Below are 27009 nucleotides of genomic sequence, written 5' to 3'. Positions count from 1 at the left end.
CCCCAAATAGTGCATGTTTTCCAGGTCTCCTCACAGAATCACAAGTGAGATAATTAGCTCCACCTGTGGATCTTTTAAAATGTGTCAGCAAGTAATGATTGCACCTGTGCAGCTGCTGGGTGACCTGAACGTGAACCGTGTGGGGTCCCGAGGACCAAGTTTGAGAACCACTGAGCTAGCACATTCTATAGGTTTGTCTATGAGTAAGTGCAATGTATTGGCTGGTCTGTGAGTAAGTGCGTTCTTCTGGCTGGTCTATGAGTAAGTATGTTCTACTGGCTGGTCTATGAGAGTGCGTTCTACTGGCTGGTCTATGAGTCAGCGCATACTACTGGCTGGTCTATGAGTAAGTGTGTTCTACTGGCTGGTTTATGAGAGTGCGTTCTACTGGCTGGTCTATGAGTCAGCACATTCTACTGGCTGGTCTATGAGTCAGCACATTCTACTGGCTGGTCTATGAGTCAGCACATTCTACTGGCTGGTCTATGAGTAAGCATGTTCTACTGTATGGTTTATGAGTAGGCTCGTTCTACTCAATTGTTTATGAGTAAGTGCATTCTACTGGCTGGCTATGAGAAAACACAATCTGCTTGATGGTCTATGAGTAAACACATTCTACTGGCTGGGCTACTAATGTATGCAAGACAGCTATACATACATTGACAGAGAAACACTCATCTTATATCCTGTTCCTGTAATGTATATATTTATTACTATACCTGTGACGCCAGCTACAGTGGAAGCCTTCCCTTCCCTAGCTCCTCTCACGGACCGTACACTGATGTCATATGCTGTGCTGGGCCGAAGACCTGAAGATGAAAACCAGACACATACATTACATAGAGTTTATCAATTGTTTCTGCTACTACAGTCCCATTAGATTGTATTCATAGAGTTGTTGTATGCATATAAGCCTCTTCTGTAAGTCTGAATTGATAAATCACAGCTACATGATACAAAATAATGCAAGTGGTGCACACAGAATTAGTATTTAAAATATCACACATCGTATGAAGAAATGTTTCCTATGCTTAAACTGCAGTCAAGGTAAAGAGTCTTTTGATACTGTTTTAAGTAGGTAATGGCTCTGGTCTCTGGCGGTGATTCATAGGTGGACGCAAGAGGGATCGCTGTTGCGATCTGAGAAGTTATGCCAGATCAACATCAGGAACATTGCGCGGACCATCGGACATCTGATGTTGCTCAGAATGTCCACAGCAACTAAGCTTATGAGCCCAGTGAATCTGCGTTGGAAGACGCAGTTGTTGGCTTTGGTATGCCCCCAAAATGGCGGTGGCACGCCTCCATTTTCTATAACACTCCCCGTCACGGCCCCCAACGGGATCCGTATGATATCCCGACACTCGGGATACCGGCTGTCAATAGACTGACAGCAGCATCCCGATGCCTACAATCCCAACAGAGGAATAGTAAGTACTGTTTCCCTGCCCTATTCACCCCCTAACCCTGCTTTAACACTAAGCCTCCCTACCCTGCACCCTAACCCTCCCAGTTAGTGCCTAAACCTAACTTTCCCCCTTTAGTGCCTAACCCTACCCCTCCCCCTTAGTGCCTAACCCTAACCTCACCCCGGTGGTGCCTAACCCTAACCCCCCCCTGCCCGGAGCCTAACCCTAACCTTCCCCCTCCCACAGCCGAACCCTAACTCCCCCAGGGGTGCCTAAAGCTGACACCACCCCCCCACACGGCTAACAGCTAAGGACGCCCACTGTACTTATGATAGGGATGCCGGCTGTTGGGATGCTGGCATCTCCAGCAATGTCAGGATTCCGACGCCGGTCTTCTAGCGCTGGTCGGGATTCCGGCGCTGGGAATTCGGTCATCCCGGCCGTAGGTATATTAACTGTACCCCCCAATGCCTGCAAAATGTCAATCGCACTGCAAGTAACACCAGAGTGCGACCAGAGCCACAACACCATCACTCTGTGCCGAATTAAACCCTGTGGAGTCCCCTAGGCAGTGGAAATCTAAGAGCCCCCTCGCAAATTATCTCCTATCACGCTTTTCATTTTACCAACCAACAATTTTAATAAACCGTACGTAGGTTGCACCAACAGAAGATGAGCTTTTCAGAGACAAATTGTAATGTGAATCTGATGTCTATGGTGTATGTACTTTAAGCTGTTAATGGGTACATTACATTAATACAGTATTTTCTATAGAGTCTTTAAAGTAACATTTTCATTTCTTTGAGTTGATTCATTTTTTCTATCTTTTGGAAACAATGTAAGAAAGCTTGATTATAATTTTCTTTCAAGATCAAATCAATATTATTTTGATCCGTTGTTGTGGGGACCCTAAAAGCTGAGGGGCCCATAGGCCGGAGCCTACTCTGCCTATTTGGTAATCTGGCACTGCCATCGCTGTACATGCACACTGCTGCACCGAGCATGCGCAGAGCAGAAAACATTTGCGACCGAATCGGAGCAGCGTCCACCTTTGAATCACCCCCTTTGTCCATATGAACTCAATAAATGGGCCTTAATTATCTACCTCATTCAATGGCTCCATTTGAAAGTGCTCAACATTGAGATGAACAACTCAAAGAGTTAAGAAAAAATCATCTAAAATACAAAGATCTCCTCTTATAAATAAAATGTTTATTATACTCCGTATTTCTCCCCAGTTACACAGAACTTTGTATTAGATTACAGCTGAAAAATCGAGGTCAAATTGGAGCATAAAACTGCCTGAGATCTGTATAGTGTTGAACAGATTTATTTTACAAATCTCATGATGTGTTACAAGAACATTTCCTTGATGAATAACCTAATTTATACTTATCTAACCAGAATTGTATTTTCCAAAGAAGTTCAGATATATCTGTCTGTGATTGTGTTTATCTAGAACTAGTACATACAGTTTTTCTAGTCGCGTCAGCTTTGGATAAATGCAAGTACATTGTATAATCTACTGTACCTCACTGCTGCACAGACAGAGTCACAGCTGTGGCAGAGTGAACCTGATACTGCTCCAGCAAATTGGAGCGCAGGGTCACATACTTTGTACCTTCTGCTGCAATTAAGATGTAGGGCCTGATACATTACAGATCGCAACTGTAACAACGTACGCAAAACAGCCGATAGCGGGAGTTGGCATTGCGATTGCACTGCAATCACCTACGCAGATACAAAGCCATCGCAGATCAAAGGATGGGACGTCAGCGTTTGGAGGTGGTGACGGGGGAGTGGTAGGAGAAACGCAGGCGTGCCTGTCTTTTTGAACGCTGTTGCATGGGCGTGCATAAATTGTCCACACGGCATACTGTACGTAGCTTGTGTACTCACTGCGTGCAACAAGGTTAGCAAATTCTGAGTAAGGTCAGACCTGTTGTAATTCTGGGCCTGATTCAGAGCCGGATGCTCTGACAGAGCGCTCGCTCTGAATCAGGGCCAGGCTTCTGTTTTTTTAGAGCGGCCTCCTGGCTGCTCGCATAGCTGTGGGTGACCACCCACAGCTATAGCGAGTGGCCAGGAAGATGGTCACGATGGTCAAGACCATCGGGCTTGCAATGAGACCCTTGTGGTAGGGTCTCGTTGCCGCAAGCCCAAGAGTGCTTTCGGCTCTAACAGAGCCGAAAGCACTCCCACTGACATCACTTGTGATGTCAGTGGGGCCGGCCCCAGACGGTAGGCGTTCCCATGGGAACGCCTCCGTCTGGGCAGCCACGACCCCGGCCCGCCCACCAAAGGGGGCGTGCTGTCACTCAACATTGACAGCACGCCCCCTTTGGTACGGGACCCGGAGCGACGGTTTGCTCATCGCTATCCGGGTCTCGCGCATGCGCACGACGGAGCCTGCTCCGTCGTGCGCATGCGCACTGGGCCCCCATCGACCTGCTTGCAAGCGCACAGCGCTCGCGAGCGGGTCTGAATCAGGCCGTCTGTGTGAGGGGCCGATGTTACTCTATGTTCCAGATGTTTACGAAAGATTGCCAGGTATTACCGGAAAACGATAGTGGGCGTGTCTAGGCTGGCTCTGCAATTGCAGACATTAGCATATTTTCATGCGTAATCACAGGTGCGATCGCACTAGCGATCCGTAGTGAATCAGGCCCAAAGTCCAAAAACACTTCTACTGTAGCGCAATCATATAAAGAGTCATGAATCTGAAACTCTTTGTGGCATTTTACACCAGAATGTCTATTCACACTCAGATTTTCAGACAAGATCAATTAAGTAATAATCATTATGTCATTATATGCAAACATCAAACTCTTTATGTAAAGAACGAATGCACTTAAGCCTGTAGGTTATTATAACTATATTACATGCTTCTTATCTCCTTAGTTACCTTGGGGGCCAACAGTGCATTACCACAACCTCTACAAGATGTTCACTGCAGCTTGTGAACACACGGAACCAGTTAACCTAAACTGCTACTGGCAGACGTTACCAGGCCCCTCGTATCTGTCTGTGTCAGAAGTCATGAAAAATACAGTAACTCTGTAACTCGATAAGTCGGCTGTAAGTTCTTCACATTTGATTTTTAATTACAGGAGACAATGTACAATTTAAACCATAGAGCTGTTAAATGATTTATGGTTATTGCAACAAGTAACACTTAAAAGGGAAATAATTGAGAATTTTATAGTTGAAAAGACTTCTCCATACTAGCAAAGCACTCCCTAGACGGTGACAGAGAAAATGTTAAATACCGACTACACAGTATGAACATTTTATGAATGTATATGTAAAGGATTTTAAACCATGAGAGAAATTGTACATTATCTGTCTTCATTAAGTGTAAAGGGGCACATACACTAGCAGACTGTGAAACGACTAGCCGATTACGGCATTTCACAGTCTGTGCTGTGCCTATACTGAACGATCAGTCTTTCAGTGTAGGCACCCTCCGTCATCCCTGAACATGGGCAATCTGTCGTTATCAGCAGTTTGATCAGCATGTTCAGACGATGATAGATGTCAAAAACGATCAGCGGGAGCGTGCATCGGTGGTCGTTTTCGACATTTTCATGGCCGATTAGTGAACGATAACAATATCGTTATATCGCTCATTTTAATCGGATAGTAGACAGCCGCCTTGAGGCAGTGTCCTCTGGTATCAAAAATGGTCCATACCAAGACTTATGGGGCCCATACATCTGCGATAGATTGACCCAATTCCCCATTCTGCCAACATCAGGGTCAGGAGATCAGGGTTATTCAACATGTTGTAAAATCTCAATTCTCTGATTGATTTTTAACATGTTGAAATTCCCCGATCTGCCAATGGATTGCCAATCATCAATGATCAATGTTCTCGAATTAGGCGTGGGGGAGAGCCCCGAGCAGACTCCAAGCGCCCGGCCCTTCACTCACCCCGGGTACAGTGGCAGGTGGGGAGCTTGACTGGGGCAGTACATCTGTCAAACCATAACGCATGGTGTTAAGGCAGCTCAGAGAGGACAGAAACCTCCCATGGAGCAGAGGGTTTTGGTCGGCGAATTGGGTCGGCATTGGCAGAACGGGGAAACGCGGCTCAGGTGTATGGGGCCCTTTAGCCACCAACTTTCCTCCACTTTTAAACCACATATTATTATTAATATTATTATTATGTATTGCCAATCATATTATGCAGTACTGTACAGAGAACGTAATCATTCACGGCAGCACCTGCCTCAATGGAGCTTACATTTAGAATTCCCAACCATCTACCAGTATATGTTTTTACTGAGGAACTGGAGGAAACCCACACAAAATGAGAAGAATAAACTGTATTCCAACCCCACACTACTTATGATGCCAACAACAGCTACATATTCTAATGTCACTTCTCTCTCTCTCTCACTCATTGATACTCTCTTATAATTTTAAATTTGTACATTTACCTGTCCTAGGATTTTTACCATCTTGACCAGAACTTGGGGAAAAAGATCCAACACTCTGCTCTGGAGACACCTCACCAGACAAAGAACAAAGGAACATATATACACTAGTCCCTTCTGTACAGAGTGGTCACAAGGGGCCCATCCGCAACCTGAATAAGACACCATGGGCCCTAGTCAAAGCATTGGTCCCCTACCCCCCTTTGATTGAAAAAAACATTATAAGGAGTAAGAGTAATCCAGGCAACCTGGAGCCTAATGGGGTCTAGACGGGAGCCTAAGTTGTCTAATGGATGATCCAGCTCTGAGCCCAACCAGAGTATAATAACCTGCACCATTTCCATCCAGAGCTCCACAATGATCACAGCTTCTATGTATTATCACAAAATATAATAGACACTTAAAAGCATGAAAGTATTTGAATTTAATTTGAATTCTATCTAGATAACTCACCTGTAATAATATACCTGCTCTTGGGGTCACTTCCCTGAGACACCTGAACCTCCGTCTCAGCTCCACCTGACTGGGCACCATATTTCAGTTTAAAATAGTCCACTTTATCGGCAGGATTCTCCCATTCCACCTCCAAAGTATCCTCTGTCTCTTCTGTCACCCACAGAGTTCCTAGCGCTGAATCACCTGGAGATAAAAAGAATACGGACATATATTGTGCTAGATGCACTTTACATTGAGACACGATAAGTTTCAGTTTCCTTATCACATAGTGATTGCTCAACCGGATTTGTAACTAGGCACATTAAATCGATATACAGTATGTAAGAGCCAGTCAAGTTAGGTAACTTCACCTACTCTTTTATTAGCACCACCAATATTATTCTGCAGCACCACCCATTTTATGTGTGCATACAGCCCCATGAATAACTTTATCCTACAGTATGGTCACATCTTACATAGGGTCCCATGAGCAAGTATGGAATTTCAGGGATGGAGATTGCAAATATAAACGACCAACTTTAATAAGGCTAAACAGAGGGTCTATATATATATATATATATATATATATATATATGTAGATGACTATCATTCAGATAATCATATGTAAATGAGTATGGGGGTGCAATGTATTGCCACTTTAATGCATAGATCATTGAGACCTCCTGCATTATGTAAAGACCCACAGAACCACACTGCAACCATGATGTAGTCCAATTTACCAGGTTCTGAAAAGCTTAGATTTTTGGAGCTTGGACCCAATAGCCAATGTCTTTAGCTATTGTAGCCCATGGGCTATCTTGTCACTGGAGAGGGAACTGCGGATCCCTCCCTGCCAGTCTAAAGTTGTACATGCGATAAGAAATTATAGACGACACGACCCAACTGCCAACAAAGATAAATATTCATCATATATACTGTATATGTATATAGACTGTCTGTATGAAAATGCTCTGCATCCTGGTGGCCATATCTGGTAGTTTTTCTACATTTTCCCTCTTTGGACATGGCTTGAGGGACTGACCGCGTGTGTCCTGGTTTTCCTCAAAAATCTTTTATCTTATTTTACCATAACTTAGGTTCCTGGTACACCAAACTGTTTTACCTTATTTGGGGCCTGAAAGGAAGTATCTGGCTCAATTTTAGGTCCGAGCAAACTTGAAGTGATATGGGTGCCCTGGCGTTTCCTTCCAATATTTTGAGAGCAATACTCATAGGGAACCTCGGCACCTGTAAAATCCACTTCACCCTAAGCACCATGGATTGGGGCAAATGTACTCTTCCGTTCCATATTTTGATAGGTAACTGTTGCATGATTGCTAAATTGTACGTAACAATGATGTATATATTTATACCTGAGTTTCAGTGTTCTCAGTTTGGACATGGATACAGAGAAACACACTGCCAGTAGTATGCATTACTCTACAAATCACTATCAGGATGTATTATAGCGTTACTCTCTCTGACCCTCCTCACCAGTTCTTCCTTGGAGTTCGGCAGGCTCGCTGGTCACTCCACTCTTCACTTGGTACATAAGAATTTGGTACAGTGTGCTTGGGCTCAGACCCCCAATCTGGTAAAAGTCTTGGTTTGCAGAGACTTTAATTTGCTTTTTCTGGCTTTCATCGCCAAAAGGATAGTAACTGATATAGTAATAATCCACTTCCACCAGCAAGTCCCAGCCAATGTTTAATGAGTCTTCTGTTGCACTGACGAGACGCAAGTTCTCCACAGCCATCACTATTACAGAGCAGAGAGAGGGGAGTTACTTATAATACCAATTGGAATAAAACTAGAGATGACTAATTTTACATCCTCAGTAGAAATCACATCTGTCCCCTTTCATGGAGTATTGCAGACAAGATAACGTTTACACTGAGTAAGATGAAAAGTATTATATTCCACTAGGATGCAAGACTTATACATGTCATAGACATATTTGTGTCCTTTAAAATATGAGAGGAATGGTTGTAATTACAGTTGTAAAACTGTTCTTCGGTGGAGTCCAAATTTTGTGTAGAATGTTAGAAACGGGATGCGGTTAAAATCCCGACAGTCAGGATGCCGGCGCTTAGAATGTCAGTGCCGGAATTCCGACACCTGTCAGAATCCCGGTGCCGGCATCCCGAAAGTAAGTAGCGGGGTTAGGGTTAGGTACTAGGGGGAGCCACTAAGGGGGGAAAGTTAAGGTCAGGCACCGGGGAGGGAGGGTTAGGGGAGGGAGAGGGGGAGTGTTAGAATACTGACGACAAGTGTCGGTATTCTAACCCTGTAGGTATGCTGGTGTCAGGATTCTGACTGCCGGGATCCCGAGCTCCAGCATCCCGCACCCAACCCGTCCCGAAACATACTGTTACTTTCCAGAGCCGTAAATAGACATTTTGGTGCCCTGTGCCAGAAAGAGCTTTGGTGCCCCCACCCCCATATTGTAAACAGGGACAGCGTGCGTGTATGACCACACATTAGTAATGGCCCTTACACATTATTACCACACATTAGTAATGCCCCTTACAGATTACGCCACACAGTAATAATGCCCCTTACACAGTATGATCACACAGTAGTAATGCCCCTTACAGATTATTCCACACAGTAATAATGCCCCTTACACAGTATGATCACACAGTAGTAATGCCCCTTACAGATTACGCCACACAATTGTAATGCTTATAATGCTCCATACACATTATGCCACACAGTAAACCCCAGACAGCACAAATCCCCCCACCCGCGGGGCTTTTTCCTAATTACAGCACACTTACCTGTATAACAAGGCTCCTCAGCGTGTAACTGTGGGAGCTGGGGGGGGGGGTAGCTGCGGTACCTGTATCTGGCAGTTGCAGGCTTGCAGCCCAATGCCGGAGGAATAGTTATAAGTAATAAATAAATAAAATAGTTTCCACTTCCCAATATCACCGTCGTGAGATGATAGTAGTGATTGTAGGGCAGCGGCTATCCTTCTTAAATAGGCAATAGCTAGTTTAGGTTCCCCATGTAAAGTGTGAGTACGTTATTGCCAGACATGGCTACTGATGGTGATACGTGGTGGCAGCCACCGTTGGACCTAGCCTTTGATATTTATCAAAAAATCTATCTCAGATGAAAATCAGAGATTAAACTTTTTGTGGCTTTATAAATAGGCCCATAACTGTGGTCAGAAAGTCATCCTGAAACTTTTTCTCTCAGAAAACAGCATTATGTAGTATCTCGCATTATAGAAATATCATATTTTAATCTCCAGATTGTTTATGTATCATATAAAATAAAGCAATCATATCCACACTTATGTAACATTTTTATTATTATATCTTTGGAGTGCACGTGTGCAAGGCCATGCCCCCTGTTGTATGATGTTTTGGGGACGTGTCCTGCCTCTCACTGCACAGTGTGGATGACATGTGCATGACCCCCAACCTCCTCCCTGGCCGCGGGACACTGCGGTCCCTGGGTGGGACACCAGCACAGTGCCTGAAAAGTAGGACTGTCCAACTGAAATTGGGATGGTTGGGAGGCATGTTATTATGATTATTACTATTATTACTAACACTTGTTTATAAAGTAGCAGAATACTCTGCAGTGCTTTACAATTACAAAAATAATACAACTAGACTGGGAATTAAAAGACAGTCTTCAGCTGGGTACACACCTGCCCGCCGACCTACCCAACAACTGGTGCACTGCATACACACTTACCAATCATTCTGCCAATGTGTCTGTTTCTGTCATCACAACAAGGCGGGCATTTAAATTGCCCGTCCTGTTGAGATGTCAGTCACCGGTGGGTCTCTGCAGCAAGTGTACGTGCGGTCGCCGGGTCATCCATGCACACAGCCAGACATGCCGATATATCTGTATTGGCTGTGCTGCAGGGCAGATGCGATATGTCTGTGAACTAATTCGTACACAGACATATCATCTCTACACACCCGCTGATACAGTATATTGTCCGTTCCATTCATTGTTCTGTAGTGTATCTGTCAGTGTGTACCCAGCATAAGAGGTAAGAGAGCACAGCTTGCAACCATTCAACCAATGGAATCAGGGCAGCATTAGAATATCAGAAAAAATGGCCGCTTTTAGCACTTTGCACTCGGCCCCTACTAATGTACTGGGCCAGCAGTGGGGCCAATAGTGAAACACAAGTGTGTGAGTGAATGATAAAATCATGTCTGGCATCATTAGGCCACACAAAACCTCCCCTGGTACACGTGTGCATATTCCCCGACCCGAGATTGGTCCGGCGAAGTTGTAACTGCTCCGAGGCACTATAGCAGGAATGGGCAACCTGTGGCTCTCCAGCTGTTGTAAAACTACAAGTCCCAGTATGCATTGCTTCAGTTTTGCTCTTAGGGAATGCTAAAACTGTGACAGGGCATGCTGGGATGTGTAGTTTCACAACAGCTGGAGAGCCACAGGTTGGCCAGGCCTGCACTATAGCATGAGGCAGCTGAGTATTGGTGAGATTTTAGTGCTAAAATATAGCGATAGGTGGTTTTTATCACTGAAATAAACACAGATAGAAAACCATCCCTATCACCATGTTTTAGTAAGTAGTTGTGCAAAGTGTTCTTTAACCGCTCAGTAGGTTTGTTACTACCTGTAACATTGCTTGGAGGCTCTTGCTAAATTGAAGAACATTTTATTATTAAACTATTCTGTCACCTATTTTAGGTTTGTCAACAAATAAATGAGTTACCACTTTTTTCATTGTTTCATTGGCATGGACTGTTTCCTGGAGATCTTGTACAGTACATTGTGTGAGAAGGATAACATGACATACCTGCAATATAGGTGCATGGGCTGCAATAAGGTGCACCTGGGGAGCAATCCTACACAGATTGATAGTTCCGCTTTTCCGGACAGTGGGATATATAATCTTTCATCTACTTTTTTTTTTTTTTTTAATATATCCTTTAAAATGAATAGTTGGCTCCTATTCACTACTGCCGTCAGCAGAGGTAACCCTGCACTGTGCACTGTGCTCCTCACACATCAGATGATGGATGCCAAATGTCCTTTTTTTCTATTTTTTTTTAAAGATATACCCAAGTTTTATGGATTTGCCCTTGGAACTTCTTGTCCTCAGAAATGTTCCTACTTTTAATTCAATAGTGGGCAACGGTACATTGTACAGTCTCTTATTTTCACAAATGGTGATTTTTGAGCCACTCCTCTGCTCCACGGCAGCACTTCCCGGCTTCTATTGGCTGCGGCCGATTAACTCTCTAGAAGTCATCCAGGTACGGATGTGAACGACTGAATAATCTCTGTAAAGCCCTGTGTAATATGTGTAGCATAAATAAATATTTGAATATTTAAATACCTGGGCCTGTGGAGTATATTTATCCATCTTTGGGGCAGATTCAATTACCCGCTGTATTTACCGAAAGGGAAAGTTTCGGGTTTAATGCCTGGACCTATTCAATCATTCTGCAGTTTCCCCATGTGGCAAAACTACGGACAACGCGCGGTAACTCATAGATTCTGCGTTAAGTGCTGAAATGTATGAGTTTTCCTGTGCGCTAAACCCCAGAGGGTGCATATACTGCTGAATTTTTCTTGCAGCTCCTGAGGCTATGAGTATATATCCTTGTTACACACCGGGGATGTATGACCTAATTGAACAGGTCCGGCTGACAATTAACTGCGGGGTTCACTCCTCACCTAGTTGGATATGCCTCTTAGCTCCCCTCCTGTGAAAACCTGGCTACGACATTGAGCAGACAAGATATGAGACATGGGAACAGGCGAACATAGTTGCAGGCTAGTTAAAGGTGATGAAACAGCTTAATTCCTATTTTTTTCTTTAAAACTTTTAAAGGGGCAAAGCAAGGAGTAAGTAGGTGTAAGGCATATAGAGCCGACAAAGAGCATGGAAATGAAGTAAGGAGGCTGTAACTGCTGTACTTCCAAAAAAATACCTATGGCTTAGCCACATCCTACCTGGTGACTGGTCTCGCCCCATAAGGTGGCCACTATAAATGTATTTCCCTGGTGGGCCCTTCCTAGTTCGATACTGTCCATCCGGCAGAGCATTTACTTTTTTTGTCCTTGGAATCAGACTTATCAAAGCTCTACTCACTGTTTTATACAGCTGTATCCACAGAGCAATTCCATGTCACATCTAAGGACAACATAAAGCTCTGCATATAGTGTATAAAAAGTTTCTAAGAAAACACAGGAGACCAGAACAATAGGAACAACATTTTTGGTAAAGGTTGTGGGGCCCATTTATCAATAAATATTTGTGGCTTAGTCCCAAAAAACACCCATGTTTTGGGGGGTAACTGCAAATATTTAGTATCACCCCAATATATGACAGAGGGATCGCAGCAGATATCTCCGATACCTGCTGTGATCCCTCCATTCCTGCCGCCAGCCGCAACCTCCATAGGTTTCTATGGGGGTGCGATGCTGCCATATTTACCAACCTCCGGAATGCAATGCTTTCTGGAGATTGGCCCCCGCAGCTACCATCATCTGACGATGGCGGTAGTCTGCTGTAACCTATGGACTATACATCGCAAAAACTATCAGGAGAGGGTTCCATGGGAATCCTCCCCTGGCAATGGGCGCGGCGCATGTGTGGTCTGTATACCGCGCATGCACTGGAGTCCCGGCACAGGAGTGAAGAGACCGAGGATGCAAGGGCGTTTCTAGAGAGAAGGAGGCCCGTGTGCATTCTCCGTCACGGGCCACCTCCTCTCAGTCCGGCGGCCGGCAGCGCATTGAGCCCAGCACAGCCAGCGCCTAACTGATAGACTCTGGGCACTAGAGTGTGCCCAGAGTCTATAGCGCATGCGCAGGTCACAGGAAAAATGGCCACAGTGGCCATTTTCCCTTTAGTGCACATGCACAAAACGACGGGAAAATGGCCGCAGCACCCATTTTCCGGGCGTTTTTACAGCGCTGACACCAGCGCCGATGTGGGACTCCGGAAGTATAATTATGTGTGCAGGGTGTGCAGTGCGGGGCCTGTTTGCACCACACACCCTCTACCCATTATAAATACGCCCCTGCGAGGACGCAGTCACTTTGCAGGGACGGCCTCCTTTTGGAGCCCCTGTCCCTGTGGGTGCTTTCTGTTACATTCGGCCGATATGATCACATCCTGCAAAGGGGATGTAGTCTGCACCCCGGCGTGTGGGATGCCAATGGTCTAAATACCGGCACCAAAATCCTGACAGCGTCGGGATCCCGGCACCAATATCCCGACCGCCGGCATCCTGAAGGTAAGTATCGCCAGGTAGGGTAGGGTTAGGTTTAGGGTGCGGAGTTAGGTTTAGGCACTAAGGAGGGAGGGTTAGGTTTAGAGTGCGGGGAGGGGGAGGTTAGGCTTAGGGACTATGGGGGGATATTAGGGTTAGGCACCGGGGAGGGAGTGTTAGGTTTAGGGTACGGGGAGGGGTGGTTAGGCTTAGGCACTAGGGGGGGAGGTTAGGTTTAGCACCGGGAGGGAAGGTTAGGGTAGGGGTTAGACTTACTTTGTTTCCTTATGGGTGTCGGTATTCTGACCCGCGGCATCCCGACCTCCGGCAATCCATACCCAACCCCCTGCAAAGCGATCATGGGCGCTTGTATCATGCCCAGATTGCATTGCAAATGCTATCATTAATAACTGGGCCCCTGTATGATTATATGTGGTAAACAATGAATGAAAGTTGAGCATGAGATTCACTGAAACTATTTCTCACCATCAGAACAGGTATCACCAATGAATCCCTCTTCGCAGAAGCACTGGCCTCCATCGCAGCGCCCGTTCTCACCACAATTGACGATGCAATCCACCAGATTGCATGTTGGACCTGTGAACCCCAGGTTACATTTGCAGACTCCATTGACACATTTTCCATTAACTCCACAGTCTGGGCTGCATTCCTTGTCACTGCAGTCGGGGCCGGTGAAACCACTAGCGCACTGGCAGACGCCATTGACACAGACGCCATTGTCTGCGCAGTTGTTGGGGCAGCTCCTTTGAGAACAGTCTGGTCCTTCCCAGCCTTCATCACACACACAGGTACCAGTTTCCAACTGGAATCTGCCATTAGAGGCACAGAGACTAGCAATCTCTGGAATAAAAGGGACATGGAAAATAAAAGTAGTTTTGCAGACACATTTTTCCCCATGTAATAATAAGATATAGATGTAAATATTTCTGTATAAGCCATCTGTGTGATGAGGAGCATTTCATAATTACACTGGCGTAATGCCTATTGTACTCGTTGTTAGGTCACTTTCCTGGGAGGGATGGGGATAATTGGGTGCTGGAGGGTTGGTTCAACCACACGCACTGATAACAATTGGTGAATTCATCCAAATGTACATAAGACCCTCAGTGCACACTATTAAGGTACAGAATGTGGTTCATTATATCATGTCCATCCCCAGCAACTGTTCAGGCAGGTAAGTGCCTTTCCTGTGAATTGCCTGTTCTCCTGAGAGTCTGTATGTGATATCATTAAAAGGAACATCATTCCGAAAGATTAGATAACATTAATTTGGCCAGTATAATTAATTAGAAACATGAAACTTACCAAATTTGATTTTTATTTTGTTATGGGCGATTTCGCAGCGATATCGGCACTTTTGGTACATTGGAAGCTGTCACATTCGACCCTTTATTGCTAAATAATCATAGCTCAATAAAATAAAAAAAGATTGTGTTGTATACTATCAAACCAGCTTCTGTACATTGGCTGCTTGTGTTTCCCTACATGTCATTACATATACATGTGAGCACTTTTCTCCAATCATCAACATGAAAAAAAGTCGTCCTGTCCACAAAGAGCTAATGCAGAGCTGCACATACAGTAAGTGGTCTGTGATTACCCCTTCAACGTGTCGCCTGCATGCTGGCCTGTACACCTCTCTGTGATCAGAACAACCCCATGCATAAGCTTTGTCTCACAGCTGTCATTATCATTGCAGACTTGCACCAGCCCTACACTAGGTGTAAACAAATTAACCTGCAATTACCTAGTTACACACCTTCAACTGCGAGTGGAAATGCGATTAAGTTGAGTACAGCTCATCTTCGCCAGTATTTGCGTGCGCTCAGCTCCAGAGAATGAATAGTGTGAAAACATGGAAGATACACTCACAAAACCGACTTACGTTCAACTCTGCTTAGATGACAAACTACGCAGCCTTACTAACATTTCCCTGATCATGGATAAATGTTGTTTAACCTCATAAAATTAAGTTTCTTGTTCTTATAACATATTATAACAGCTACAAGTTAACATAAATACTTATAGAGAGCTACTGATGGGTAAAGCCCATCACCAATGGGTTTATTTTGATTAAAACCACTGGTTGCAAGGCCGTATCCCACTGTAAAAGCTCCGAACTCTCCATTTATTTTGTCCAAACCATCATAATTTCTAGAGCACTTTCCAGCTGCTGAGTTACAGTACATGCAGTTCATAAACAAAAAAGTACCGTTGTATACAGAGTAACAGGTTTAACAAAGGCTCTTACCTACGGAACAGTCGCTTCCCATAAAGCCTTCATTGCAGACACATTGCCCATTAACACAACGGCCATTGGGGCGACAATCAACGGCACATTTTTTTTCTTTGCAGTCCAGGCCGGTGTAGCCTTCATTACACTGGCAGGCTCCATCCACACATTTGCCATATGGACTGCAGTCCACCGAGCACTTCTTCTTTCTGCACGCTGGGCCTGAGTACCCCTCCGCGCACTTACAGCCACCGTCAACACAGGTCCCGTATTTGCCACAGTCGAAGGCGCACTTTTTCGCGCTGCAGTCCTCGCCAGTGAAGCCCTCTGCACACTGGCAGACGCCATCGATACATACCCCATTTCCACCACAATTGCCTGGGCAACTTTTTGTAGAGCAATCGGGTCCCTCGAATCCATCATCGCACTGACAGGTGCCTAGTGCTGGCACATACTTTCCATTCCCATTGCAGTTGTTTCCTAAAAGGAGAGGAATTAGAGAGTGAATAGATCATCACAGCGTGATACTAGTATTAAAACAGGTCTGTAATTGTAAACTTTAAATATATACACACATTTGGTAAACAGGTATAAAATCAGGCGGTCAAGGACTTAATACACGGTCATAGTTGACGACTGCAAGACCAGAGCATGATTCTCAGTCGGACTTACTAGTTATGACAATGAGAGTATCAGCCTGACTATATGGTACCTGTGCATCTACATGTGTGTGAGTCGCTCAGCTCACTATTTTTCCATCCGCAGCAGTCATCGTTAGTACCGGCACTTGCACCTACCCTAATGCTGGGTGCAAAAGACGTTTCTGAAACGGGCGTCCCATCGGCGTCCAGGCGCCTCAACCAAGCATGGAAGTTGGGCTACAAGCCCGAGACACTACCATGACACTCAGTGATCAGTGGAATTGACCCCCGTAATCTTAACTGTCCACTGCTGCTGGAGGGAGACTGCTGACACTGAGCAGCAGCAGTCTCCTCTCTCTCCATGCATGATGTAGCGCTGCAGTGCTATACAGTAGCCAGTGGTAGTGGACAGGTAAGAAATGTTACAGGGGGAGGGATAGCTCACTGATTGCCCCCCTGGCTATCCTACATGGTTGCTACCCAGTTGCCGCTCAGACATGAACATTTCACAAAAGGCTGCATCCGCTCAAGATGCGACTCACATCACTTGGAGCTACTTGCTACTGCAGACACATGGTGCGAGGCATGCGCAGACCCCATTTGCAGTTTTCAACGCAAGCACGGGGGTCTATTTACTAAGCAGTGTTAGGAGACAGAGTGAAAAGTGATAAGGTGCCAGCCAATCAGCTCCCAACTGTCATCTCACCTTATCACTTTTCACTCTGTCTCCTAACACAGCTTAGTAAATAGACCCCTGACAGTCTGCTGAAAATTGCAAAATGTGTCCGTTACTGTGAAAGGCCCATACTGTATAAACCTGTATGTACATATACATAGCGTTAATTATAAACGTGTGATATCATTGACCACCAGTACATAAATGATTTTTCTGATAGATACCCTTGCATTAACTTTTATTAAGAAAATTGATCCTGGTATTGTATTATACTTTCAGGCACAGAAAACATGGACTAGAAAAAAGAGTTAAATCTAAAAATAAGGGAATATTACTGTTATGTTCATTGTGAATTTCATTTCTATAAAGGTTTAGTCATCAGGTTAGCGATGGTAATTTTGAGGTAATCATGAGCAGGAAGAGGAACAAGTACAGATAATTAGAAAGTATCGTTAACACCTGGAATTCAAGTGGTTCCCAGAGTGCTTTGCATAGGTAGACTACCGCTGCAGGAGCCAAATAAATTGATATTAAAGTGCTTCCATTTAGAACTCGGGAACTGGAAGGCGCATTGAAAAGAACACATATCTTTAATCAAATATATTACAATGCCAAGTTAGGACATTTGCTGAAAGCCCATGTTTGTCTTTCGCATCAATAATGGTATTTTTGTCTTTTGCATCAATAATGGTGCTTGGCATGAGGTTGCTACATTGGTTTATTTGAGAAATGTTTATTGTTGCAGAAAAATTAAAAAGTTTTAGGGGAAATTATGCTGAATCTATGAGATCTGGGAGGGATTTAAATGCGAGTACCTGAGAGATTTATAATATTTACACAGTAATATAGTACTTTGTATTGCTGTAGTGTACCCTGCATAGATTTTTTTTTATCTGGTGCAAGATGCCATCTTGTGGTGCTTTTAATTATTGCAGGAAAATAGCTTGCACCTTCCATATAATAATTGCATGCTATATTTGATAATTCACAGGCAGATATATCAACTGTAATGCCATTGAAAGACATTCTGGAAGAATCACATTGCTAATATATATATATATATATATATATATATATATATATATATATATATATTTCCTTGTTAGTTTTGCTGACAGATGTTGGGAGACTGGTATTACATTTACTAAATACATAGGAAATAGAGAAAGAGAGATCATGTCATAACAGTTTCTGTAGCAGCATCATGTTGATATTTTTTTCAGACACAAGAGCTCATTCCGAGCCGCTCGCTAAGATGCATACTCTCACTGCTGCCGATGGTGTGCAGTGTATATGCATCACAGTGCGCATGTGCATACCTTAGCGAAAGTTCACAATGCATTCGCTCACTGCGCATAGACAGCCCAGCAGAGTTAGTGACAGGGGAAGCCGTTTCTAGGTGGTAACAGGGGAAGGCCATTAAAAACGGGGGAGTGGAGGTGCAAACGCAGGCATGCCTGAGCATCTCAACGGCGTGTTAGAGGTGTGCATAATTATAAGATAGCATCATAGTACACTTAACCTGGCTTGTTTATACACGGAAGTGCTCGCAGTGCTTGCAGCAGGGTATAGTCAACCTCAAGTGCTGCGATAGCATCCGATGTACCGATGGTTGCATACATTTCCTGGACATGACGTGCACAAGTGGGCATCTTAAAACAGGCTGGTGGGTGTCTGCATACACTATGTGATCGCTTTCTCAGAAATACTGGGCGTGCTAATGCATTGGTGTGCGTTAGCGCTGCCTATGCAATTTGCATATACATCTTGCGAGCGATCACATCTACTGAGCCGCTCTGAATCAGGCCCACAGTTCAGTGGATGGCAGGGCGACAGTCTACACTGTTGTGCTTAAGGTGAGTGGGAGATCTGGGTTGGGAGACAGATCAGACACTAACAACTATTGTTCAAATTAAAAACCCTTACAGTAAAACTGCCCATGCAGTGGCACGTTGTAGTCTGTGACTATGGGGTCTAACTTAAAATTAGATGGAGGTAATTAGGTTTAGAACTCGCATGGAGTTCTACCTAATAACCGGAGGAATTCATCATTCCTCCTCCCCATAACTATTTCGAAAAGCTGTCATTTTTGCGATGACAGCTTTTTGGGAAATAGATAGTTATCTCTATCGACACTAACTTAATGCAGCTGGAATCTGTGCTGCACATGCACTGTTACATTCGTAAAACCAGCGTACGCGCAGCACTGCCTACAGCTGTGGTAATTTTGTGTCCCCCCCCAACCCCCGGGAGGAATCTCTGTATGCCTCTTGTTATACTATGGTCATCGCTGCATAATCACCTCCCCAATTTTAGGCACCACGGAGGGAATCTCTGTATGCCTCTTGTTATACTATGGTCACCGCTGCATAATCACCTCCCCAATGTTAGGCACCACGGGAGGAATCTCTGTATGCCTCTTGTTATACTATGGTCATCGATGCATAATCACCTCCCCAATGTTAGACACCACGGGAGGAATCTCTGTATGCCCCTTGTTATACTATGGTCATCGCTGCATAATCACCTCCCCAATGTTAGGCACCACGGGAGGAATCTCTGTATGCCTCTTGTTATACTATGGTCATCGCTGCATAATCACCTCCCCAATGTTAGGCACCACGGGAGGAATCTCTGTATGCCTCTTGTTATACTATGGTCATCGCTGCATAATCACCTTCCCAATGTTAGGCACCACGGGAGGAATCTCTATGCCCCTTGTTATACTATGGTCACCGCTGCATAATCACCTCCCCAATGTTAGGCACCACGGGAGGAATCTCTGTATGCCCCTTGTTATACTATGGTCAACGCTGCATAATCACCTCCCCAATGTTAGGCACCACGGGAGGAATCTCTGTATGCCTCTTGTTATACTATGGTCATCGCTGCATTATCACCTCCCCAATGTTAGGCACCATGGGAGGAATCTCTGTATGCCCCTTGTTATACTATGGTCACCGCTGCATAATCACCTTCCCAATGTTAGGCACCACGGGAGGAATCTCTGTATGCCTCTTGTTATACTATGGTCACCGCTGCATAATCACCTTCCCACTGTTAGGCACCACGGGAGGAATCTCTGTATGCCTCTTGTTATACTAGGGTCACCGCTGCATAATCACCTTCCCAATGTTAGGCACCACGGGAGGAATCTCTGTATGCCCCTTGTTATACTAGGGTCACCGCTGCATAATCACCTTCCCAATGTTAGGCACCACGGGAGGAATCTCTGTATGCCCCTTGTTATACTAGGGTCACCGCTGCATAATCACCTCCCCAATGTTAGGCACCACGGGAGGAATCTCTGTATGCCTCCTGTTATATTAGGGTCACCGCTGCATAATCACCTTCCCAATGTTAGACACCACGGGAGGAATCTCTGTATGCCCCTTGTTATACTATGGTCACCGCTGCATAATCACCTCCCCAATATTAGGCACCACGGGAGGAATCTCTGTATGTCTCTTGTTATACTATGGTCACCGCTGCATAATCACCTTCCCAATGTTAGACACCACGGGAGAAATCTCTGTATGCCTCCAGTTATACTAGGGTCACCGCTGCATAATCACCTCCCCAATGTTAGGCACCACGGGAGGAATCTCTGTATGCCTCCTGTTATACTAGGGTCACCGCTGCATAATCACCTCCCCAATGTTAGGCACCACGGGAGGAATCTCTGTATGCCTCCTGTTATACTAGGGTCACCGCTGCATAATCACCTCCCCAATGTTAGGCACCACGGGAGGAATCTCTGTATGCCCCTTGTTATACTATGGTCATCGCTGCATAATCACCTCCCCAATGTTAGGCACCACGGGAGGAATCTCTGTATGCCTCCTGTTATACTAGGGTCACCGCTGCATAATCACCTCCCCAATGTTAGGCACCACGGGAGGAATCTCTGTATGCCTCCTGTTATACTAGGGTCACCGCTGCATAATCACCTCACCAATTTTAGGCACCACGGGAGGAATCTCTGTATGCCTCCTGTTATACTATGGTCACCGCTGCATAATCACCTCCCCAATGTTAGGCACCACGGGAGTAATCTCTGTATGCCCCTTGTTATACTATGGTCACCGCTGCATAATCACCTTCCCAATGTTAGGCACCACGGGAGGAATCTCTGTATGCCTCTTGTTATACTAGGGTCACCGCTGCATAATCACCTTCCCAATGTTAGGCACCACGGGAGGAATCTCTGTATGCCCCTTGTTATACTAGGGTCACCGCTGCATAATCACCTTCCCAATGTTAGGCACCACGGGAGGAATCTCTGTATGCCCCTTGTTATACTAGGGTCACCGCTGCATAATCACCTCCCCAATGTTAGGCACCACGGGAGGAATCTCTGTATGCCTCCTGTTATATTAGGGTCACCGCTGCATAATCACCTTCCCAATGTTAGACACCACGGGAGGAATCTCTGTATGCCCCTTGTTATACTATGGTCACCGCTGCATAATCACCTCCCCAATATTAGGCACCACGGGAGGAATCTCTGTATGTCTCTTGTTATACTATGGTCACCGCTGCATAATCACCTTCCCAATGTTAGACACCACGGGAGGAATCTCTGTATGCCTCCGGTTATACTAGGGTCACCGCTGCATAATCACCTCCCCAATGTTAGGCACCACGGGAGGAATCTCTGTATGCCTCCTGTTATACTAGGGTCACCGCTGCATAATCACCTCCCCAATGTTAGGCACCACGGGAGGAATCTCTGTATGCCTCCTGTTATACTAGGGTCACCGCTGCATAATCACCTCCCCAATGTTAGGCACCACGGGAGGAATCTCTGTATGCCCCTTGTTATACTATGGTCATCGCTGCATAATCACCTCCCCAATGTTAGGCACCACGGGAGGAATCTCTGTATGCCTCCTGTTATACTAGGGTCACCGCTGCATAATCACCTCACCAATGTTAGGCACCACGGGAGGAATCTCTGTATGCCTCCTGTTATACTATGGTCACCGCTGCATAATCACCTCCCCAATGTTAGGCACCACGGGAGGAATCTCTGTATGCCTCTTGTTATACTGTTAATGTTAAAAACTCCTTATTTGTTGTAAAAGCAGAAAAGGGGTTATGTCCTCATGATACACCTGCCCCATAGTCCATTGTGAGGCAAGTCACACATTGTCCTTCATCTGCTCATTATTGATTTGATCCCTTTCATTAAGTCATCTTCATTATTTCAATCTGCCAATAGTTTACATTGAACTAGTAGGACTGGGTGTTTTTCTGTGCGGCGCTTCCTTGTGGTGTGTGGGTCATGCTGCCACCGGAATGAGCTAATCTCGATAATTCACTCAGAGCTCTATCCTATTTTATCCTATTTTACATTGAACTCCTAGTTAGTCAGGGCAGCTTGTCATCTACTGTCAGATCTGTGTGTAACCAGCGAAGGCAGGTTACATTGCTCGTCTGTACACACTGCAGTGGAGGACGGCGCAATGTGTAGTTCCATGCTGCATTTAGCAGCATGGTGCCGTTCATCGCATCGTCCTATCCGCTGTGCTACACAGCAGATGGGACGATGCGATGAACGACCCGTTGGCATGCACGATCGGTTATACACACTATCCAATCGCAACAATATCTCATTCCGATTCTTCTACCTTGTAAAGACAGCCATAATGCTTGCCCAATACTGCCTGTTTCAGGAACTGAAAATATGTATGAGCTGGATAACTCTCCTTGGAGAGACACAAACGTCAGTTGAATAAGTTAGATTCAACATTCCACATAAATTAACACCAGTGGTATGGATGTGGGGGACATGTACAGTAACTTGGTGACATCTCTAGGCTTAAGCCCAGAGGTTAATGTTTTTATCCCACTGGAATCATTGACTATTCATTGGTGGACACCACAAACTGCTGGTCATAGTGGAAAAGAAATGTAAACCCTTTTGAAGGGAAACAAGAACCTTTAGCAATCTCAGTTGATGTTCCTCCGTGATCTGAGCAAGCACAGTAAATCTGGCCACATACTGTATGCTAGGCCTTACAGGGGTCATGCTTAATACAGTTTTTCATATGCCTCTAGAAAGTGGCAAGAGCACTGGAAAAAGACTTGCGGCATAGAATGTGCCACAAGCTGTGATGGTCATCAATGGTGCAAACCAACCATCAATGGTTTCTGCCATCAATATAAATCACAAATGGCACCATTGATGTTGACCATCCATGGTGGACCCTTCAATGGGCATCCCCAGACTGAGCTGGACACAAAGAAAGGAGCTGTCCAACAGCAGAATAGCTCCGTCAGAACAACTGCAGCATCCAGAGGCAGGAGCCATGAGATCAATTCCTGACATCTATATTATTGAGTGATCAAAAACCTCTGCACCAGGTCTATTGTAAGCCCAAACACGGATACTTATTTAGATAGACAATATTGTACTTTGGGTTGTATACCTAATTCCCTGGATAAATAGTTTCTTCAGTGATGAAACCTATTAGGAATAAATCACATGCATATTATCCAAGTACCTCTAGCAATGTGAGACCAGAAAAAAAAAGATCCTTTTTCTCATTAAAAACAACGATCTCATTAGTTTCCAATCTAAACTGATTACCACTGAAGCAGCAGTTTCTCCTTTTCTAACCATTGGTTATTGAATAAGTAGAAATAAATTGAGAACTGGGATTATGTTTGTGGACCTCATTACAGTGTTATTAAGGTTAATGTGTAGCACAATATTATGGATATGTTTCCAATACTATCTATAAGGTTCTGTCATTGCACTTAGAGTGTTATTGACATATAGAAAAAGACATGAGCACGCAATATAAAGAGTCCTAAAATTAATACATTTATTATCTGTAATCTGAAAAAGTAATTACCATATGTTAATTAATTTCAAAATGACCAATGACCACATTTAAAGTTACCATTAGGTCTATTTCTTTGAAGACATCTTTGCAGGATGTTGTCATACCTCACTACATGTTATGTCATCTCCTATTGTGCATGCCTATCTGCAGGTAATGATGGAATTATTATTGCTGCTGTGCAATCAAAGATAATTGCCCACTATACGCAGATACAGTTTAATTGACCTTGTAATCACCATCATATGGAGCACAAAACGTACCTGGGGGTGAAGATGAGCATTATCAGGCTAAGCTCAGTTTTAATATATCAGGCAATGAGGATATTCGCAGAAATTGTCGTTGTTCTTTCCCAACAGTATAAAAAAATATTACAATAAGTTGGTCGTTAGCATTTATCTTTCCTGAAAGAACCAGGTATTATAAGATATATTTGTAGATGATATATGAAACTGTATTATAAATGTTTGATATCTCATTATTTTTAACCACAAGGCTATGGCTGAATTGTGTGAGGTCACATGGGTTAAATTTAGCTAGTTACGTTTTAAAGGGTTGGGTTGAAGTTTGGGTACTTAAGGTAGGGATGGCCTTTGGTGGGTTAACCATCGATGGTACCATAGGTGCTTAACCTCGATGGTATGAAACCATTGAATGGGACCCATAGATGCTTTCGCCCCACCAATGGTCATCCTTGCTCTCTTACTCACCAAGCAAAAGGGCAATTAGAGGTGGGGGCGGGTCTTCACAGGTCTCATCAGGGGCGGAGCTAGGCTCCTTGTCCGATGCCAGGCTGAAATAAAGACCAAAACATTGTGGGGCTCTGTGCCAATGATGGTAAAGAACCATTGAAACTCCGCCACCGATGGTAAAACCATTGACCATTTCTGGTTAATCATCGATGGTTTCTAACCATGGAAGGTCGATTGACATCCCAAACGTAAGGTTTGGGGTCACACGGAAGCCTCTTTGTGAAGAATGTGGCCATCCTTTCCTGCCACCATGCAGTCTTTAATATGTTGATCTTTTCGATAACTAGCTAACCTTTCTTAATGCCATTCCTGTCTGTGCCGTTATTTTATTTAAGGTTTAATATTATGGGGTCTATTTACTAAGCAGTGTTAGGAGAAGTGAAGAGTGAAAAGTGATAAGGTGCCAGCCAATCAGCTCCTAACTTCTGTGTTTGAAAAATGGCAGTTGGGAGCTGATTGGCTGGCACCTTATCACTTTTCACTCTTCACTTTTCACTTCTCCTAACACTGCTTAGTAAATAGACCCCTAATAGGGGTATTCAATTTGGAGTGAAAACTCTGTTTTTGCGTTGTTTTCGCACCGATGACGTCATTTTCGCAGGTTTTGGTTTTACACCGTATTCAATTTCAAAGACTTTTCGCAGGTTCGAAAAATTATTGGAAAAAAAACGGGGATAACTTTTCACCACTGAATAGGTGGCGAAAAAAAGTGCAGAATTGGGGTTTAGGGGTGCGGGCTTAAAAAAAATAGCCTGCACCCCTGGGAATGACATTTTAAAAATAACTGTGTCAAAAAAAGTTTTTAAAAAAAATAGGGACACCTCAAGAAATTAATTAAAAAATTGGGGTGAACAAAAAAAAAATGGAAAAAAGTGTTTAAACATAGGGAAATAGGTTCAGGGCTCTTCTGCAAGTATGCGGCAGGTGTATTCTAGAATAGCTTATTAGCGGCAGGTGCATAGTTGCAGAATTTAAAAAAACTGACTTTAGGGACATAAAAATATGCTAGTACCCATTTTCATGTACCCCAAATTTGATGGGACCACTTAAAAAAACGAAAAAAATAACCTAAGTGCTCTTCTGCAACACTTCTTCAATGTTGGGAAAAAAACACCTGCTGCGGCTATTTAAATCCCCGACTTTCATTTGCAGGCTAAAACGGGGGTACCCATAGTGACCCCCATGTTTTTACAGTTTTAGGGGGGTCCTACAATTTATTCCAGGTAAATTTTTTTTTTTTCGCAGATCCCACTTCGCAGGTTCCCGTTTTCGTAGCTTTTGTATTGAATACAGGGATAAAGCAGGCGCGTGCCCGATACTTTATCCCTGGATAAGTCCAGCACGGACTTTTCGCTCCCATATTGAATACCCCTCTAAGTGACTTATACGCAAGACACACATTAGCCGTTTGGAGATTTATAACCTCTGAATATGTGTAGATAATGAAATGATGACTTTGTAGAGTGTCATTGAGAGTCAGTGCTCTCTGTTTGGACTTGATTCACAGAGTTGGGCGATTTTTCACTACTGTGCATGCGTGAAAATCCCTATAGTCCTGCATGGTGCATGCGTTACACAGTGTGCATGCTCAGAGCTGAAGTAGAGACACATGGCCTCAGAAATGTATTGGAAATGTATTGGGCGTCCCTGGACGGTGACTGGGAGGTGGCGATTTAGATACACGGAAAAGAGCCATCTTATGGGCAAGTTATGGGAGTGTCGTGAGCACGTCGCATAATTGGTTGCTAACTCTGACGCCTAATCGCATACATTGGAGGCCATGCCCTGATGGAGAATAGGGCTGGTGTGAGTTTTTACGGTGAGACCGATGGCTGCGTCTAAAGACACACACAGTGGGATGGTTGTCACTGCAGACGCTCAGAGTGGGCATCCCAGCCACTGCACAGTCAGAAGCACGATTGCACACGGGGGGAGGGCTTTTAACAGCATTAGCATATAATTGCAGATTCGACTATGCAAAAGACGCTAAAGCGGTCGCTGCTGAATCGGCCCCTATACCAATGAAGGTTTGTAATTTTTTTTATTCTTCTACGAAGGAAACAGATAAATATATTTCTTGGAATATAGATTAGCATGCACAGAGCAGTGACCTCGATGATGAGATTCAAGAATTAAACATTTCTGACATCCAGCTTCCAGTGGAAATGTTGGGAACCTCCTGGGAATCTAACTTGTGTTGCTCATATTGTGCTGTGTTGGCACTTCCCCCCCTAAGTCACAGCAGATACGTACATGGGGATTTTGAGGAATTTGTTTAAACCACTTATACAGGCACTACACTCAGCCAGAGTGATGATGCACAGAC

General features: G+C 44.4%; 1 protein-coding gene across 1 annotated transcript in view; it reads right to left on the bottom strand.

Annotated features, from left to right (window-relative positions):
• Positions 1-27009, bottom strand: part of TNN (tenascin N) — a 103869-nt gene that overhangs the window by 41473 nt on the left and 35387 nt on the right. The window contains exons 3-7 of the mRNA XM_088461882.1: positions 15782-16243; positions 13996-14370; positions 7778-8041; positions 6302-6487; positions 720-809 (exon numbers count right to left, since the gene is read on the bottom strand). Of these exons, the coding sequence (XP_088318008.1) occupies positions 720-809; positions 6302-6487; positions 7778-8041; positions 13996-14370; positions 15782-16243 (1377 nt within the window). The remainder of the gene's footprint in view (positions 1-719; positions 810-6301; positions 6488-7777; positions 8042-13995; positions 14371-15781; positions 16244-27009) is intronic.

This window comes from Taudactylus pleione, unplaced genomic scaffold (genome assembly GCF_031769625.1).
Source record: "Taudactylus pleione unplaced genomic scaffold, aTauple2 ptg001123l, whole genome shotgun sequence".
NCBI lineage: Eukaryota > Metazoa > Chordata > Amphibia > Anura > Myobatrachidae > Taudactylus > Taudactylus pleione.
Note: the sequence above shows the minus strand (reverse complement) of the source record. Positions and strands in the feature narration are given on the sequence as shown.